General features: G+C 35.9%; 1 protein-coding gene across 3 annotated transcripts in view; it reads left to right on the forward strand.

The window, feature by feature from the left end:
- The window catches only part of IQCM (IQ motif containing M), a 482806-nt gene that overhangs the window by 263436 nt on the left and 198537 nt on the right, over nt 1-20833 (forward strand). For all 3 annotated transcript variants that reach the window (XM_040472666.1, XM_040472682.1, XM_040472674.1), the window contains exon 10: nt 2434-2632. In XM_040472666.1, coding sequence (XP_040328600.1) covers nt 2434-2632 — 199 coding nt within the window. The remainder of the gene's footprint in view (nt 1-2433; nt 2633-20833) is intronic.

The raw sequence follows: 20833 nt of genomic DNA on the forward strand, positions 1-20833 counted from the left end.
ATCCATTATTTGTTAATATAATTTACTTTACATCAAGCCTTCTATAAATTATACTTCAACTTCAAATTTCCCTTTCTATTATTTTTAGCATTCCAGTTATTTAGAGATGTACTATTGATCAAAGTCTGTATGTCTAAAGCCTAAGATAAAACTTATTTCTTGTTAAGTTGATAAAAACAGACAAAACATATCCATCATTCTGTACACGTTTGCATTTCTTCATAATTATTTTACTTAATATAGTTCTAATCACTCATTTTAACTATAGCTTTTAACCAAAATAACTAATTTCAATTTCAATTCTCTCTCTTACACACACACACACACACACACACACACACACACACACACACACACACTTTTCAGGGGGTAACTAAGAACTCTGTGACATTCAAGGCAACTTTAGAGACCAGCAGAATACTCGTGCTTCAACAGTACACATCACACATCAATTTACAATCATACATACCCGTTTAAGATTTATTTATCTCTTCTTGTTGGAACATGGAACTTAGGGTATACACTTGGCACACTTGGGTATTTCTATGACAATTCTCTTAATTCTTCTGACAGAAAGGAAAAAAGTTAGGAAATCAGAATTCTCTAGATTTCACAGTAGGTCTTTAAACTCTGGATAAGCCAGAACTAATCATTAACATTTTGTCTACATCACTAGTTTTTTCATACATTGAGGTCATTCATCAAAATTGCTATACCAACCAAGCAAAAATCCTCTTATAAGGCAGAGCTCTCTTTTCTAAGCTATTCAAAATCAATATTAATTTAAAGAAAAACCCCTGAAAGGTATACTTCCTTTTCTTTGCCTTTTAGTGTAGTTTTGTCTAAATAAGATATTTCTTCAGAACACAAAATGATATAGTATTGACTCATTAATCTAAAAAAAGTTTTCTCAAGAAAGAGAATGAGAGAAAGGACCAGACATAGATACAAAAGAACTACAGTGACAAGAACGTTGTACAAAGCTAACTTCTTTTCTTTTGCAAGGAGAGTGAGAACTTTTTTTTCATTTATACACACAAGCACAAAGAGAATAAACAGCCTTAATTCTACATCCTTAGCTATAGGTGAAAAGTAGATATGGAACCCAGTTTTCTGTGCCTGAACAAATTTCATTTGTCAGTTGTGGCTTCTTGGGAATAGGAATGTCAGGGAGTCAAAGAAGATATTTGTTATGACAGTCTCTTGATAGGGAGCTGATCTCCATTCTAGTTGGCACAAAATTGACTCTTAAATGTTTTTAGCTATACTGGTGTTCAAACTACATGTAATACAAGGCGTATCATAAACTTTAAGACTAACATAAAAGAATAAATGAAAAAGACTGAGCTGTCATCTACCATCTACCACCTGACAGAGACTAGATGTCTGCGTGAAATAATCAAAATCAGACTCCCAACATTTCAGTTACCACAGGAAGAACAATAATGTCCATTGTACAAAACAGAACAGGACTCCTCATGAATCAGCATAATGCAGACATCAAAATAAACTCCAGAGGAAAGAAAATGCAGAAACAGAGCCATGATATTCACTCTGGGAATCAAGAAAGTTGGGCCCAGGATCCAGATATCTATATACAGTGTACTTTTTAGGGCCAAGACTCAGTTCTGTCTGGTGTATGAATCAACCTGGGCAACTCATTGGAGTTTCAGCTGTGAAACATGCAGAAACCAAAGTAATGAAGAGGAAAAAAAAGATTTTTATCTGCTAAAAATTGCAGGAAACTATACTTTGAACTTTGGAAGACTTTGAAAAAACTAACTGCCACATAAAAAATACACCATATATAAATGAAAAAAGCAGACACGAGATTACAGACAGTCTGTCCATGGTAGAAAGTCTGCAGTTTTCTCACAAATTTTCATCACTGCAAGGCCCATCCACATCAGTATGTCAGGGTTTATAATGGTTTCCATTATGGTCACTTGCTTCTGTGATCCTATAGTCCATGACGTTACCACTACACTACCATGCCTTTTGATAGAGAGCATTCGGAAAATAAAATCACTTTTCAGATTGTGTCTGATAAGCAGCGTATCAGTGCCAAATAATTTTGAAGTAGTCTTTATTTTGATTAACTATATGACTAACTCTGTTATATGAAAACATTTTGTTCCTCAAATGTTATATCTCTTTCTTGAATAGTTATGGATAAGCTTTGACAAATATGCTTTCTTTCGGATTTGCTTTCTTTAGAAGGTTAATTTTGTACATATTACGTTGATTCTGGCATATTGAAACTTATTTGGAGAACCCTGTTGACATGTTCAGGTGATCTGTATGAAATCTATGTACAAATAATAATACATTTCCTATTTCAGTATATTTATCATTGAAATGAACTTAAGACTTTTCAGAAGTGATTATTTTTCTTATTAACTACACTAAGAAAGTTTTATATTTTATTTTTAGGTCAAAATCTATTCTAACTAAAAGTGGTAAACTTGACAATAAAGTTAAAAGAATTGGACCACACATAGAAATCTTCCAAGTGTTCCGGGAAAGGAACAAATTCATAAATACCAAAAAAATAGTGAAAATGATCACCATCATGCAGGCCTATGTCAGAGGGTGGCTGGAACGCAGAAGATACCAGAGAATAATGATCAAGGTAAAGCATATGTTAAATATAATGTGTGTAAATTTTCTTGTGTAGATTTTGAATAGTCACCTCGTCAATGTATCTATGATTTTCTAAATAAAATTCTGACTGCATTCTTTGCATTGAAAAAAACGCTATGAATAATCTATTCTGACAGTTTCAGATTTTGTCAAACTGGAGAATCTAAGCAAAAGGACTAGTTTATACTTAACCCAGTATTTTGGGACCACTTTTATGCTAAGGCCAGGACTGTCTATCTTTGTTCTAATTTTGTTTCTCCTTTTTGCTGTTTATTCTCTGCACAAAGCAACTTTCTTTCACTTCCCGCACCCCTTGATACGGTTGTATTGCATATACATTCAACTCAAAAAGAACTATACATACAACACACATGTACACACACACGTCTGAGAAACTTTTATAAGCAGCAGTCCTGACTTTCAAAACAAATATTTAGGACTTATTTTGTCTGTGACAATGCAGAAGAACCTGATTGGATGGATCTTGGCAGACTTCTGAGAGGATCCTAAAATATCCTCACCTCGAGGGCTAAAGTTTTACCACTCACAAGGAATTTGTGAAGCCAACTACAAACAGAAGAATAGGTCAGGAGTGCCCTCTTAAATTCCTAGCACTTCTGGGAGGAGCCTTCTTGAATGGCCTTGTGGTGGACACTCCAAATGCATTTCTCTGAGAACTCAGAGATGCTGTTAGAAGGCAATCCATCTGCCTATCTTTGTGTGTGTGTGTATATATATATATATATATATATATATATATATATATATACCCATAATACATGTATGTAGTTCTGATGATTAAATGTGATAACACATGTAAAAATTTAACAAAAAGGTAAAATTTCCATATAATTAATATTTCAATATTTCATTAATTCTGTGAGGTAACAGTTTTATCCATTTTATAAGTGAAGAAACTGAAGCTCAGAGAAATAAAGCTGGTTGCTCAAAGTAACACTGCTGGTAAGTGACAGAGGTAGAACTCAAACTCATGTCTGTCTGACTCCAAAGCCAATCTTATTCTATATATCATATCATCTACTGAACTATTATGGCTGATTCGTCCCTAATCTGATCTAAAGCCATATCGAGACCTATCTCTCTAACTCAAAATTCAGGCATTAAATTGCCCACTTGAAAGGTCCATAATTAAATCAAACTTCACATAGCCTTAAATGAATTTGTTTTCATACTTCACAAAGCTCTTCCTTTCCTTTATTGTTTTAAATTTTATTGAGGAATAATTGACATATAACATTATAGTGCTTTCAGGTGTACAGCATAATGATTTGGTATTTGATTACGTTGCAAAATGATCACCACAATAAGCCTAGTACCATCCATCACCATATGAAGTTAATTTTCAGGATTTATTCTCTTGGCAACTTTCAGGTGTGCTCTATGATATTATTGAGTGTGGGCTATTATAGTCACCATGTCTTATTTATTTTATAACTTGAAGTTTTTACCTCACTTCCTTTACCTGTTTCATCTACTCCCTAGTTCTCCTCTGGCAACCACTTCTCTTCTCTTAATCTATGGTTTTGTTTTTATTTTGTTTGTTCATTTGTTTTTTAAATTTCACATGTACGTGAAATCCTATGGTATTATCTTTCTCTGACTTACTTCACTTAGCATAATTCCTATGTTATCCATCCATGTTACCACAAATGGAAAAATTTCATTCTTTTTTTAAATTGAAGAATCATTGACGTATGACATTGTATTAGTTTCTGTTGTACACATAGTGATGCAATATTTATATAAGTTATGAAAAGTTTACCACAGTAAGTGTTATCATCTGTCCCCATACAAAGTTGTTACAATATCATTGACTGTGTTCCCTATGCTATACGTCACATCTCTGTGTATTATTTATTTTATAACTGGAAGATTTTACCTCTCAATCCCCTTCACCGGTTTTGTCCATCTGCTTGCACTCCTCCCCTCTGGCAACCATTAATTTATTCTTTGTATCTATGAGTTGGTTTATGCTTTGTTTTGTTTGTTCTTTTGTTTTATAGTAGAGTCCGTATATCAGTGAAATAATACAATATTTGCCTTTCTTTGACTGACTGATTTCACATAGCATAATACTCTCTAGGTCCATCCATATTGTTGAAAATGGCAAGATTTTATTCTTTTTTTATATCTGAATAATAATCCATTGTGTGTGTGTGTGTGTGTTTGTATGTGTGCACACACATATACATCTATTAATGGGCATTTAGGTTGCTTCCATATCTTGGCTATTGTAAATAGAGCTGCAATGAGCAGAGAGGTGCATATACTTTGAATTAGTATTTTAATTTTCTTTGAAAAATACCAACAGTGGAATTGTTGGATTGTATAGTAGTTATGTTTTTAATTTTTTGAGGAACATCCATACTATTTTCCACAGTAGCCATACCAATTTACATTCCTACCAATAATGCACAAGGGTTCCCTTTTCTCCACATCCTCACTGATACTTGTTATTCCTTATCTTTTTGATAGTAGCCATTCTGACATGTGTGAGGTGATATCTCATTGTGGTTTTGATTTGTATTTCCCTGGTGATGAGTGCTGTTGAGCATCTTTTCATGTATCTATTGGCCATCTGTATGTCTTCTTTGGGAAAATATCTATTCAGGTGCTCTGCCCATATTTTAATTGGATTTTTTTATACTGAGTTGTATGAGTTATTTATATATTTCGGGTGTTAACCCCTTATCTGATATGTCATTTGCAAACAATTTCTCTGATTCATTAGGTTGCTTTTTCATTTTGTTGATCTTTTCCTTTGCTGTGAAGAAGTTTTTTAGTTTGAGGTAGGCCCATTTGTTTATTTTGGCTTTTGTTGTCATTGTCTGAGGAGACAGATCTAAAAAATATTGCTAAGACCAATATTCAAGAGCTTACTACCTGTGTGTTCACCTAGGAATTTTATGTTTTCAGGTTTCACTTAAGTCAATAATACATTTTGAATTTATTTTTGTTTATGGTGTAAGAAAATGAACCAGTTTCATTCTTTTGCATGTAGCTGTTCAGTGTTCACATCATTTACTGAAGAGACTGTCTTTTTTTCATTGTATATTCTTATCTCCATTATCATAGATTACTTGACCATGTAAGTGGGTTTATTTCTGGGCTGCCTATTCTATTCTTTTGATCTTTGTATTTGTTTTGATCAGTGAAGCTTTGTAGCATAGTTTGAAATCCTGGAGCATGATACCTCCAACTTTGTTCTTCTTTCACAGGATTGTTTTGGTTATACAGAGTTGTTTGTGTTCCATACAGATTTTAGGATTATTTGTTCTAGTTCTGTGAAAAATGCTGCTTGTATTTTGATAGGGATTATAATGAATTTGTAGATTACTTTGGGTATTATGGACATCTTAACATTATTAATTCTTACAATCCATGAGCATAGTATATATTTGCATTTGTTTGTGTCATCTTCAGTTTCTTTCATCAATGTCTTACAGTTTTTAAGGTACAGTTATTTCACTTCCTTGGTTAAACTTATTTATATGTGAAATCTGGAAGAAATGGATAAATTCCTAGGAACATATAAAACCAAAACTCTAACAGGAAGAAATAGAAAATTTGAACAGACTTATAACCAGTAAAGAAATTGAATCAGTAACCAAAAGTCTCCCAACAGATAAGAGTCCAGTGCCAGATGGTTTCCTGGGGGAATTACCAAATATTTAAAGAAGAGCTAATACTTATTCTTTTGAAACTGTTCCAAAAAATAGAAATGGAAGGAAAACCTCCAAACTTATTCTATGAGGCCAGCATTACCTTGATTCCAAAACCAGTAAAGACCCATCCTAAAAAGGAGAATTACAGACCAATATTCCTGATGAACATGAATGCAAAAATTCTCAACAAGATACCAGCAAATTGAATCCAACAGTATAGTAAAAGACATATTAACTGTGATCAAGTGGGATTTATTTCTGGGCTGCAGTGGTGTTTTAATATTCAGAAGTCAATCAATGTGATACTCCACATTAATAAAGTAAAAGGTATGAACCATAAGATCCTCTCAGTAGATGCAGAAAAAAACATTTGACAAAATACAGCATCCTTTCTTGATAAAAACCCTCAAGAAAGTAGAGATAGAACATCATAAAGGCCATACACGAAAGACTCACGGCTAGTATCATCCTTAATGGGGAAAAACTAGAGCTTTTTCCCTAAGGTCAGGAACACAATAGGGATGTCCAGTTTCACCACTGTTGTTCCACATAGTACTGGAAGTCCTAGCCTCAGCAATTAGATAACAAAAAGAAATAAAAGTCATCCAAATTGACAAGGAAGTCAAACTTTCACTTTACAGATGACATGATACTCTGTGTGGAAAACCCAAAAAACAACACCAAAAAAATTGCTAGAACTGATACATAAATTCAGTCAAGTCACAGGATATAAAATTAATATAAATAAATCAGCTGCATTTCCATATACAATAATGAAGTAGCAGAAAGAGAAATCAAAGAATCGATCCTATTTACAACTGCACCAGAAACCATAAGATAACTAGGAATAAACCTACCCAAAGAGGTAAAAGATCTGTACTCTCAAAACTATAGAACACTTATGAAAGATATTGAAGAAGACATAAAGAAATGGTAAAACATTCCATACTCATGAATTGCAAGAACAAATATTGTTAAAATTTCTATACTACCCAAAGCAGTCTACAAATTCAGTGCAATCCCTATCAAAATCACCAGCATTTTTCATAGAGCTAGAACAAAGAGTTCTAAAATTTGTATGGAACCAGGAAAGACCCTGAATAACCAAAGTAATGTTTAAAAAGGAAAGCAAAGTGAGAGGCATTACAATTCCAGACTTTGAGCTGTATTACAAAGCTGTAATCATCAAGACAGTATGGTACTGGCACAAAAACAGACACATACATCAATGGAACAGAATGGAGTACCCAGAAATGGACCTACAACTATATGGTCAACTAGTCTTAAACAATGCAGGAAAGAATATCCAGTGGAAAAAAGACAGTGTTGGGAAAACTGGAGACATGCAGAAGAATGAAACTGGACCACTCTCTCATACCATACACAAAAATAAACTCAAAATGGATGAAAGACCTAAATGTGAGACAGGAAACCATCAAAATCTTAGAGGAGAACACAGGCAGAAACCTATTTGATGTCAGCCATAACAACTTCTTACTAGACACGTCTCCAGAGGCAAGGGAAACAAAAGCAAACATGAACTATTGGGACCTCACCAAGATAAAATGACACTTCTGCACAGCAAAGAAAATAATCAACAAAACTAAAAGGCAGCCTGCAGAATGGGAGAAGATATTTGCAAATGACATACCAGATAAAGGGCTAATATCCAAAATCTATATAGAACTTATCAAACTCAACACCCAAAAACCAAATAATCCAGTTAAGAAATGGGCAGAAGACACGAGTAGATACTTCTCCATAGAAGACACACAAATGGCGAACAGACACATGAAAAAATGCTCAACATCACTCACCATTAGGGAAATACAAATCAAAACCACAATGAGATACCACCCCGCACCTGTCAAAATGGCTAAAATGAACAACTAAGGAAACAAAAGATATTGGTGAGGGTGTGGGAGAAAGGGGAAAGGAGAACCCTCTTGCACTTTTGATGGGAATACAAACTGGAGCAGCCACTCTGGAAAACAGTGTGCAGGGTCATTAGAAAGTTAAAGATAGAACTACCCTATGACCTAGTAGTTATACTACTAGGTATTTACCCAAAGGATACAAAAATGCTGATTCAAAGAGGCACATGCACCCAAGAGGCTATCAACAATAGCCAAACTGTGGAAAGAGCCTAAATGTCCATTGATTGATGAATGAATAAAGAGGAACTGGTATATATATACAATGGAGTATTTAAAAAAATTTTTTTAATTGTTCTTGAGAGAGACAGAGAGTGACAGTGTAGGAAGAGCAGAGAGAGAAGGAGACACAGAATCTAAAGTAGGCTCCAGGCTCTGAGCTGTCAGCACAGAGCCTGACGTGGTGCTCAAACTCATGAACTGTGAGATCATGACCTGAGCCGAAGTCAGACACGTAATCGACTGAGCCAGCCAGATGCCCCTATACAATGGAGTATTATTCAGCCATTAAAAACAATGAAATCTTGCCATTTATAATGACATTAATGAAACTAGAGTATATTATGCTAAGTGAAATAAGCCAGTCAGAGAAAGACAAATACCATATGAGTTCACTCATACATGTAATTTAAGAAGCAGAACAGATAAACATAGGGGAAGGGAAGGAAAAGTAAAATAAAATAAAAACATAGAGGGAGTCAAACCATAAGAGACTCTTAACTATGGAGAACAAACTAAGGGTTGCTGGGGGGAAATGTGTGTGTGTGGGGGATGGCCTAAATGGGTGATGGGCATTAAGAAGGGCACTTGTTGTGATGAGCACTGACTGTTATATGTAAGTGATTAATCACTAAATTCCATTCCTGAAACCAGTACTACACTATATGTTAACTAACTAATTTAAATAAAATCTTGGGAAAAAAAGATTATTTCTAGGTATTTTATTCTCTCGGATGTACTTATAAATAAGATTGGTTTCTTAATTTCTTTTTCTGATAGCTTGTTATAACTATAAAGAAAAACAACATATTTCTATATATTGATTTTGTAGCCTGCAACTTTACTGAATTCATGTATTAAAACTAATAGTATTTTGGTAGAGTCTTTATGTTTTTCTTTTTAAAAAATTTTTAATGTTTATTTTTGAATGAGAGAAAGCACAAACAGGGGGAAGGGCAGAGAGAGAGGGAGACAGACTCTGAAGCAGGCTCCAGGGTCTGAGCTGTCAGCTCAAAGCCCAGTTCAAGGCTTGAACTCACAAACCATGAGATCATGACCTGAGCTGAAGTTGGACACAATGGACTAAGCCACCCAGGTGCCCCAATGGTTTTCCATATATAGTATCATGTCATCTGCAAATGGTAACGATTTTACTTCTTCTTTTCCAATTTGCAAGCCTTTTATTTCCTTTTTTTTTTTTCTTTCCCCTAATTGCCATGACTACGACTTCTGATACAGTGTTGAATAAAAGTGGTGAGAGTGGGCCTCTTTCCCTGTTCCTGATCTTCCAGGAAAGCTTTTGGCTTTTCACTGTTGAGCATATTTTAGCTATAGGTTTGTTATATATGACCTTCTTATTATGTTGAGGTATGGACCCTTTATACCCACTTTACTGAGATATCATAAATGGACATTGAATGTTATCAAATGCTTCTACATCTACTGAGATGATCATATGAATTTTATCCTTGATTTTGTTAATGTGGTGCAACAGGTTGATTGATTTATGGGTGTTGAAACATTCTTGTATCCCTGGAATAAATTTCACTTGATCATGGTATATGATCATCTTAATGTATTGTTGAATTCAGTGCTAATATTTTGAGAATTTTGGCATTTATGTTCTTTAGGGACAGTGGCCTGTGATTTCTCTTTTTTTTCTTTCTTTCTTTCTTTCTTTCTTTCTTTCTTTCTTTCTTCTCTCTCTCTTCTTTCTTTGTTTCTTCTTTCTCTCTTTCTTTCTTTCTTTCTTTCTTTCTTTCTTTCTTTCTTTCTTTCTCTCCCTCCATCTCTCTTTTCTCTTCTCTTCTCCTCTTTTCTTTTCTTTTCTTTTCTTTTCTTTTCTTTTCTTCTTTCTTTACCTTCTCTGGTTTTGGCATCAGGGTAGTACTCATTTCATAAAGTGAGTTTGAAAGTGTTCATTCCTTTAATTTTCTGGAAGAGTTTGAGAAGTATAGGTATTAAATCTTCTCTGAATGTTTGGTAGAATTCACCAGTAAAGCTATCTAGTCTTGGACTTTTGTTTTTTGGGAGGTTTTTGACTTTCAATATCCTCACTATTAACTGATATATTCATATTTTCTGTGTTTTCCTGATTCACTCTTGAAAGATTGTATGTTTGTAGGAATTTATCCACTTCTTCTAGTTTGTCCAGTTTGTTGGCATATAATTATTCACAATAGTCTTATTCTTGGTATTTTTTGTGGTATCAGTTGTAAGTTTTTTCATTTCTCATTTTATTTGAGTTTTCTTTTTTTTTCCTCATGGTAAGTCTAGCTAAATGTTTGTCAATTTTTGTTTATCTTTTTAAAGAACCAGCTCTTACTTTTATTGATCTTTTATATTATCTTTTTAGTATCTATTTTACTTATATCTGCTCTGATCTTTATTATTTCCTTCTTTCTACTAACTTGACACTTCACTTTTTCTTCTTTTATTCCTTTAGGTGCAAAATTAAATAGTTTATTTGAGATTTTTCTTGTTTTTTTGTGTTGTCTTGTTTTGTTTTTTGGTTTTTGGTTTTTGTTGAGGTAGGCCTGTACTGCTATGAATTGCCTCTTAGAAATACTTGCTGCATCCCATAGATTTTGGTATGTCATATATCCGTTTCCCTTTGTCTCTTGGTATTTTAAAAATTTCTCTGATTTCTTTGTTAACTCTGTGGTTGTTTAGTAGTATGCTGTTTAATCTCCGCATATTTGTGAGTTTTCTTTTCTTGTAATTAATTTCTAGTTTCATACCGTTCAGTGTTCATGCTTGGTACGATTGCAGTCTTCTTAAATTTAATGCTGGTTTTAGCACGGGAGTGGGAGAATGTCATGATCACTTGCACTTGTTGGCCCCCAGCTAGGGAGAGGAGCAGGGCTGCAAACACCCATGCTCACAGTCTTTAGCAAGGGACTGGTAGAATGTTGTGACTGCTCACGCTCATGGGCCCCAGCCAGTGAAGGCAGGGGTGCCACCGCCATTCACCCCCACCAGCCTTAGCAAGGCAGCAGGATGGCACTGAGTCTGCACATACTCTCCTGTGCTAGCGGGGTGGGGAGAGAGCGCAAAACTGACAGCTGCCAGTGCCTCCATCTCTGAAGAGAGTCCCAGCTGTCCCCTGCCCCTTCAACAAATCCTTTAAGATTAGCAAGTGAATCTCCTTCACCTGTAGTCTAGGTGCTTTTCAAACTGCTGCTTTTGTGGTAGGTCCCAACATGAGTGAGACTGCAGGTGAGCCTTTCAATAAGAGAATCTTGGTTTCCTACAGCCCTTTGTATTCCTTGGATGCAAACCCTGTTGGTTTTCCTACCCATCTGGATGTGGACCTTTCATCCTTTGTTATAGAGGAATAGTTCTGCTAGTTTTCAGTTCATTTTTAGAGGGAATAGTTCCATACATAGCTGCAGGTTTGGTGTGTTTGTGGGAAGAGAGGAGTTCAGGATTTTCCTATGCCCTATCTTGGACCCCACCCCCACCCCCACCCGGTCTACCTATATTGATGAAGCATTCCACCACCCACCAAGCTATACCTGGAGTTTTTTATACTTTCAACTCGCTCACTTCCATATTTAATTGATTATCACATGCATAATATTTCTTGTGTTGCTCTTCCTCTCTTTGTTTCTTGCCAGAGCTTCTAGTTACTAACTCTCACATGGAGAACTACAGTTATCTCCTATTTATCCTCTTTTCTGCTTACCCCCCCAATCTGTCATATACAATTATAGAAATTTCACACAGATTACCTTATGCCATTTCTTATCATCTTTTAATGGCCTATATTGCTTATAAGAGAAAGCATAAATTCTCTAACATAACATGGTACACATTATCTCCCTGGTCTGGCACTTGCCTGCTGTCCATCTTCATCACATGAGAATTCCTCACTAATGCCATGTGCTCTAGCAAAGCCCAAATTCTTTAATTCCCTGATTGTTTCCTATTATATCTTATGTTTGTTTTTTTTTTTAACGTTTATTTATTTTTGCGACAGAGAGAGACAGAGCATGAACAGGGGAGGGGCAGAGAGAGAGGGAGACACAGAATCTGAAACAGGCTCCAGGCTCTGAGCGGTCAGCACAGAGCCGGACACGGGGCTCGAACTCACGGACCGTGAGATCATGACCTGAGCCGCAGTCGGACGCTTAACCGACCAAGCCACCCAGGCGCCCCTATATCTTATGTTTTTATGCTGTTCTCTTAGGATGGAATACTCTTCCTTCCTAATCTTTTGATAAACTCCAACTCATCTTTCAAGATCTTCCTTGCATATATGTGCTTAGACAGTGTCTCAGGTCCGTTAAGCAGTAATTATCTTTCTATCCTTTTGGTCATTCTTGTGCTCAGCTATCTATATTGTGACCTATATATACATGTCTGTCATAAGTAATACAAATATGTGACCTATTTGGAAGAATATACTCTTTATTTTTATATTTATAGCATTACACTATTTTGACATGTAATATACTCTATGATTTTAACTCTTTGCACTTATTATCTGCTTTTTTTCTTGTTTGTTTAGTTTCTTTATATGTTTACATTGTTTCCGTTTTGTTTGCTGCTGTGTTTGAATGCCTAGAATAGTGATTAGTACACGGTAAGTATTCAGTAAATATGTATTGAGTGGATGAATTAATTCAACAAAATATAGCTATAGAAATTTATCAGGACACTCCCAATGATTAATATTTATATGTAGAGAGAAATAATGTATATGCATATGTGTGTATATATATATATATATATACATATATATATAATATATATCATATGGTTATATATCACATATATGATTATGTATTTATATTATGATTTAATTTAATTATAGAATTTCTTGCGTTAGAGTGAATTATAGAGTCATCCATCACCTCTGGTAGAGAAAAGAGTCTTAGTAAACTTAGAGAGCAAGAATGGGCCCAAGAGAATGGTGAAAAGGAGAGACAAGGAAAATGCTGAATTTCTATGTAGAGGTAGAATTTGAAATGGAAAGAATGGGAAGCACTTTTAACGGGTTGGAGCCAGTTTAAACTAGACTGTTGACTTTGACTTGGTTATAAAATTTGTTACGATCACTGATTTTCTTTTTTATTATATCACTCGTATGGTGCTTTGTATGTTGGATGACAGCTCTGTTTATATGGTGAATGTTGTCTTGCCTGCTGTTGAACAGCTAGTGCAGCAGGCCTGTAATGCACACATCGTCAGGTTCCAGGACTGTGCCTGTGTACAGGGTTGCAGTTGGGGGAATTCTTGATAGAGTTTCTGCCCTGGAGGCTGTGCAGCAAATCACTGGATAATTGTCGGCACCATGGCAATCCCTGAGCTGGAAGACTTCCATGGTCATATTGTTTGGCTACTGCTTCAGATCTTGTAGCTGTGGACAGTGTCTATGAGAATGTCACTTTACGATACCTCAAGAGAATGTACAATTTCCACCATTTCCTGTGAAATGCTCCAGCTTGGGTTTATTTAGAAATAATGAAGCAACATTGAATTAGATCAGTCATAAGGGTACCACAGAGGTTGCTGCATTTAAGTACCAGAATTGTTTCCACTATTGAAAGTGTCCTTTTCCTTTTAAAAACTCTGTGTTGTTTGCATGTGTTTTGGAATAATTAATAATGATCTTTAAAAAAAACTATAAAGATACAAAAACAGTATTTTTCTGAGTATAATGCCTCTAAGATTTTACTTAATTTTAATATTTTTCTATGAATATTTATAATTTAAATTTTTAAATTTTAGGCTTAAATTGATAATATTCATTTGCTATTTGCCAAACATACTGAAATCCTAGGGTACTTGAAAAGTTGATGGTTGCAATAAGAAAGTGTTCAAATTGAATTTTGAATAAATATTTGTTATTTTTGAATAAATATTTGTTGAATAAATAAACTTGGGATACTTCTGGAAAATCTGAGGTTTAAGGTTATGATAGCAATACTCCATACATAGGCCAGTGGTTTTTAACCTTTCGGAGTTTATAGAATCCTTTGAAAGTTCAATAGATTATAGATTTTCTCTCATTATCTCAAAACACAAAACAAACAATAAGAAAATACTTGAGCCCATACATAGGCCCTATGGCACAGGTGACATGGATCAGAAAAGTTTTATTACGTAAGTTTGCTAGCTCCCAGACACCAGGGAACTGTGTTCTTTATTTAAGATTACTTAAAAAAATTAGTAACAGTTACTACTGGATCCAATTTCTTGCCTGGTGTGAGATATCATAGAGCATATAGTCCAGAGATATATGCAGATGACTAAAAGAAGTGTTGGGTACTAATAGAGAAATTAGAAAGTCCATTTAATCCAAAAGGCTGTGTCTGGTGTAGGGGTTGGATAGTGCCTATACATTGAGATCTGGAAAATGAGGGGAGGTTATGTTTTGTCAGGTCATCTGAGAGGCTCAGAGTGTTGTAGGCACAGGGAAAGACAATATCAATGGCCTTAGGTGAGATAGAACATTGAGGGGCTAGGGGTTTGTTGGGAGGACAGTGGCAGTAGATGACGCTGAGATAGCAGTTAGATTACGCATTTTCTTAAAAATCAGGCTCAGGAGTTTATGCTTTTATTTAGTATATGGGAATGGATGACTTTAAAGGAAATCAGTGATATTAACAGATTTGCCTTTTAGAAAAATTACTGTCTCTGGGTAGTGAATTGGGGAAGAGGAAGAGAGGACAACTAATATACTTTGTCAATAATTCAGTGTGTGATAATGGTGGCTTGAGTTAGGGATGGAGAGATGGAGCAAAGATAGGACATTGGGTTTAAATGGACTTGAAGTTGGGGCGCCTGGGTGGCGCAGTCGGTTAAGCGTCCGACTTCAGCCAGGTCACGATCTCGCGGTCCGGGAGTTCGAGCCCCGCGTCCGGCTATGGGCTGATGGCTCAGAGCCTGGAGCCTGTTTCCGATTCTGTGTCTCCCTCTCTCTCTGCCCCTCCCCCGTTCATGCTCTGTCTCTCTCTGTCCCAAAAATAAATAAACGTTGAAAAAAAAAATTAAAAAAAAATAAATAAATGGACTTGAAGGTAAGGGAGAGGGAGGAGTCAAGAACAGTTCCTCAGTTTTTGTGGTTTTTGTCTTGGGCAACCCAGTGGATGATTGTGAAATACAGAAGTTAAGAGGAAGAGCAGGTAGGAGTGGGGCATAAAGGAAAGGAGAGTCCAAGTTTTAACACTGACTTTGAACTACCTGTGGGAAATCTTTGAGATGTCTGGGAAGAAGTTGAATATATGGGTCCAAAACTCAGAAGGAAGATTGGCCCATAAGGAAACATTTAGAATTCATCAGTAGTTCTTAAATTCTTTTCCACCTTAACACACTTGAGGAAGATGATAAAGCCTTCCCACTCATGAAAGTAGCTCCATTTAGCAATGATTCTCATGTTGCCTCTGAGAAAGCTCTTTACCCAGGTGACTAGATGGCTCTCTTCATTCATGTCTGTGCTAATTAACCTGTGTTAATTATCAAAAAGACTGCCCCATACTACCCCAAAAGTAACATCCAGTCTGGTCACTCCTATTCCATTTAAAAGACTTTATTGTTTTTCAAACCACTTATTGCCACCCAACACATAGATATTTATTTACTGGATTACTGTTCCTTCCATTATAATGTAACTCCCTAAGACAAAAATTTTGCCTTTTCTGTTTATTAATCTGTTCACAAAGTCTAGAACATTCCTGGCACATATCAGGTCCCTAATTAGTTAATTAATTAATTTAATTAGTTAAAATAAATATATAAATTAAAATAAGTTATTTTCAATATGATAGAGGATTATAATAGTATATCTGGATCAGAAGATGTGAAATTAAAAAAAAAAAAAAAACATTTGTAAATATTTTTATTTAGCTCCCTGACCAAGGATAACTTCCTGTCCTCTGCCCCCATCCAGAGATTTGAGATTATTATTAGTGATACTAACTGGAGCCACGGGAGTTGATGTATTGTCTGGGGAGAATATATAGAGTAAGGAGAAAAGCAGTTAAAGGGTAAGAGTGAGAAAGCACACTGTTCAGGGGGAAGGCAGATAATGAAAAATCCAGTAACAGTAAAACATTAGCCAGAGGGGTAAGAACAAAACCAGAATATGCTAGATCAAGGAAGTTCAGAGGCAGTCTAAGAAAGAAAGCGGGGTAGCTAGTCTCAAATGCTGCTAGGAATGAAGGTCTAGAGAGAATTTCCTGTCTTTAGAATAGTTAGTTCATGGATCACCCTGGCAAGTTTCAGTAGGTGTGATGTTGGTCACTCCCTATTCCATTTAAATGACTTTATTGTTTTTCAAACCACTTATTGCCACCCAACACATAGATATTTATTTACTGGATTACTGTTCCTTCCATTATAATATAACTGCCTGAGACAAAAATTTTGCAAGGAAGCAAGGAAGTGAAATCAAGGAAGTGAAAATATCTAGAGTAGATAAAGATGAGACACTATGAGGTTTAGGGAAAGAAGGGTTAAGATGGAAAATACTTAAGTACATTTAAATGCTTATTGAAAAAGCTAGTAAGAGGAGAATGTTGATGATATGAGAGATGAGGATAATCCATATTAAAAGGCTAAGAATATTGGAAAGGGTGTGTTTTTAAGACACCTGACAGGATTAGCCTTAGGTAGGAGAGACATATTTCTGTATTGTAGGACCAAACGGTATTGCTGAGTGTTTAGATTTGGTGATAGGAAGTTGAGATAGCAATAATCTAATGTTTTCTCCTTGGTGAAGTAAGGGACAAGGTCATTTGCTGAGAGCATTTAGAAGGTGAGTTTGAATGTTTGAGGAGATTGAATTTCTATAGAAAATGACAAAAAAAGAGAGATGCCTAGGAAAACATGGGTGAATTTTCAGGCCAGGTGAGGTTGGGGATCAAGAATTGAAGTGATACCATCCCTGTAAGTTGCATAATTATCTTTACTAGCTATGAAAAGTAAGGCACAGAGAGTTAACAAAATTTGTCTAAAGTTACACATCCAGCCAGTGGCATACTTGAATTTTGGACATAAAACTGAAGCCTGTCTGGCTACAGACACTTTAAAACATTAGACCATTTTGGTAACAGCAGTATTCAGCAATCATTGCAAAATGGTGGAGTCTTTTCTTAGATCAGGCTCAACATAGACATTGGAGTGTCCAGTCAAAAGCCAAATATAGATTAAAACTACCTTCTAATACTGTAAAGCCAATTGGGATGTGATCATACCAGGGGAACGATGCAGAGAGATGCTATATTCATATAAAGGGACACCAATTGTGTGGCAATCAGAAGCTGCTACGTTTTGCAGAGGCGTGTGAGAGGAAAACAAGATTCAGTGATACAGTTGACCAAGAATGTGTACTTACAGTCTTTATACCAAGCAATTAGAGATAGAAGGATTAACCATGTACTTCAGGTATATAATAATCTTCTGACCAAGATTAGAGCGGATGACAACAGCAAGTGTTATAGAGAAGAGGCCTAAAAAGAGAAGAACCAATCCCAGGGGAGAGACATTTGCTTTAGCTACATGGTTGTGGCTAAGGGCTTCACTAATTCTTTAGTGGATGGGGAAGTGAATACAAAAATCATACTTAACATTATTTATAGCTTGTATACTTGTAAGTGTGTGTCTATGTATAAGTGCTTAAGATAACTCAAAAAACTCATTTTTTATTTCATTGGGTTTAGTTTAAATTTAAAAATCTTTTCCTGCTTAGTTTTAATAAGGTTTTTGTATAAAGACCCTTTTAGATAATGTCCAATGTAAGTGTTTAAAAAGGTTACACTTCAGTTAATATACGTGGGTACGTTACCTGCTTTTATTTTTAAACATCATTTTTTTTCAATATATGAAGTTTATTGTCAAATTGGTTTCTTTTTTCTTTTTTTAATGTTTATTTATTTATTTATTTTTTCAATATATGAAGTTTATTGTCAAATTGGTTTCCATACAATACCCAGTGCTCATCCCAACAGGTGCCCTCCTCAATACCCATCACCCACCCTCCGCTCCCTTCCACCCCCCATCAACCCTCAGTTTGTTCTCAGTTTTTTAAGAGTCTCTTATGTTTTGGCTCCCTCCCTCTCTAACCTCTTTTTTTTCCCTTCCCCCCCTTCATGATCTTCTGTTAAGTTTCTCAGGATCCACGTAAGAGTGAAACCATATGGTATCTGTCTTTCTCTGTATGGCTTATTTCACTTAGCATCACACTTTCCAGTTCCATCCATGTTGCTACAAAGGGCCATATTTCATTCTTTCTCATTGGCATGTAGTACTCCAATGGAGTACACAATAAACATCATTTTTTAAAAGTTAGAAAGTCAATCTGTAGTAAAACATTTGATGTAATATTTTGTAAGTGTTTAAAAAAAAACTCCACATGTGAAGATCTCTTACAAACTGATAAGAAATATACCATAATAATAGCTTCTCTGTAGAAGTATAAATGGCAAATCAATATAAAAAGAGAGAACTCCTGCTAGTAATCAAAGAAATTAAGCCCTAGTAAGTGTCATATGGTAGTGGAATTATCCAAGCAAGGAATCCATTCCTTACTTCAAAAAATTTTTCTTAATGTTTCATTTTATATTTGAGAGAGAGAGACAGAGACAGAGACAGAGACAGAGACCGAGACAGAAACAGAGAGTGAGCAGGGGAGGGGCAGAAAGATGGAGACAGAATCTGAAGCAGGCTCCTGGCTCTGAGATGTCAGCACAGAGCCCAACACAGGGCTCAAACTCAGGAGCAGTGAGATCATGACCTGAGCCAAAGTTGGACACTTAACAGACTGAGCCACCCAGGCACCCCTATTACTTTTTTTTTTAAAAAGAGAGATGACTAGGGGCGCCTGGGTGGCGCAGTCGGTTAAGCGTCCGACTTCAGCCAGGTCACGATCTCGCGGTCCGTGAGTTCGAGCCCCGCGTCAGGCTCTGGGCTGATGGCTCGGAGCCTGGAGCCTGTTTCCGATTCTGTGTCTCCCTCTCTCTCTGCCCCTCCCCCGTTCATGCTCTGTCTCTCTCTGTCCCAAAAATAAATAAACGTTGAAAAAAAAAAAAAAAGATGACTATATCAAACAAAAGGCAGACTGAAAGTGCATACTGGAAAAAATTTAAATGTTGATGTGTCATAAGTATGATACGTTTACCTTTTAAGTTAGCGTGAATTGGAAAACTATAATTTCTAATTTGCAGTGTGTCTTTTAGATTCCAATATTGTTTTTGTAAATATCAATTTGTACATTTTTCTGATAGATTCTATCTTGAGAAATGTTTAGAAATTGGTGAGAGATTTATTAACTGAGATGTACATAGCACCATAGCAGAGGCATATTCCCATGCAGAGGACTGGCAGAGACACACATTGTAATAAGAACCATGCAGATGGACATGGTTGCAGATGCATGGATTATTTTCCATGCAGAACCATGCAGATGAACCATGCAGATGAACCATGCAGATCTGACCCAAATTGTTAAACATAAAAACCTAGGTAACTTTCTGAATGCCTTAGATCTGAGGAGTCCCCCACAAATTGGGTTGTGTCCCCAAAGAGGATCTATTAAATTTGGAGGGAAACACACTCCAGTTGGGTCTGATAGCTGCCCAGTGCTCCTGCTCTCTTAGCAAATGTCATCATCCGTCTAAGAGACACACTGCAACCAGGATCCTTTTGGCTCATGCTCTAAGGGCACAATGAAAACATTGCTTGATTCTTAATTATAAGCAAAAGAAACCTGCTAACAGACTGGGCAGAGGTCTGGAGAACTAAGTTTAGAAACATGAAGGGATGATGAAGGTTAGATAGCTCTCAGAACTCCAACTACATCCTACATAGAAGGAATCTAATGCAGACACCCAATCCTGGGTATTCCTACCTCCACAAATGCTGCCCTTGAAAAATGGATATTGCTGCCACACTCTACCATGCAAATGGATATACCATTGTTTTGCATCTAAACCATCACGAGTTTCGATTCAAAATCTGGTGTTGATGTGGATAATGAACAAAGCTTTAACAGAGGAGGCTTTGATCATTAGTATCTGATGTGTGGCTTCAAATTGTGGGAGGTTTGTTCTGCCTTCCACTAAAATTCATATGGCAGGGAATGCTCCACAAGTGTGACCAATTCATTTATTTTTTTAAAATAAAGTGACAGCCTGTTGAATAAATGGCAGATTAAAAATAAACATTGGGAAATGTTATTAAATGTTGAAAGAAATGTTTTAGGAAAGAAACCAAAACAAAAATTCACATAATGCACGAAAATACTAAATTCAAGTAAATTAAGAGGAATATAGTGTATAATAAAAAGTATGGGCTCTGAAGTGTCCTAGTTTTGGGTTCAAGACCAATTCTGCAACTTACTAACTT

The sequence above is a fragment of the Herpailurus yagouaroundi genome, unplaced genomic scaffold, assembly GCF_014898765.1.
Source record: "Herpailurus yagouaroundi ecotype Mexico unplaced genomic scaffold, PumYag 28, whole genome shotgun sequence".
Taxonomy (NCBI): Eukaryota; Metazoa; Chordata; class Mammalia; order Carnivora; family Felidae; genus Herpailurus; species Herpailurus yagouaroundi.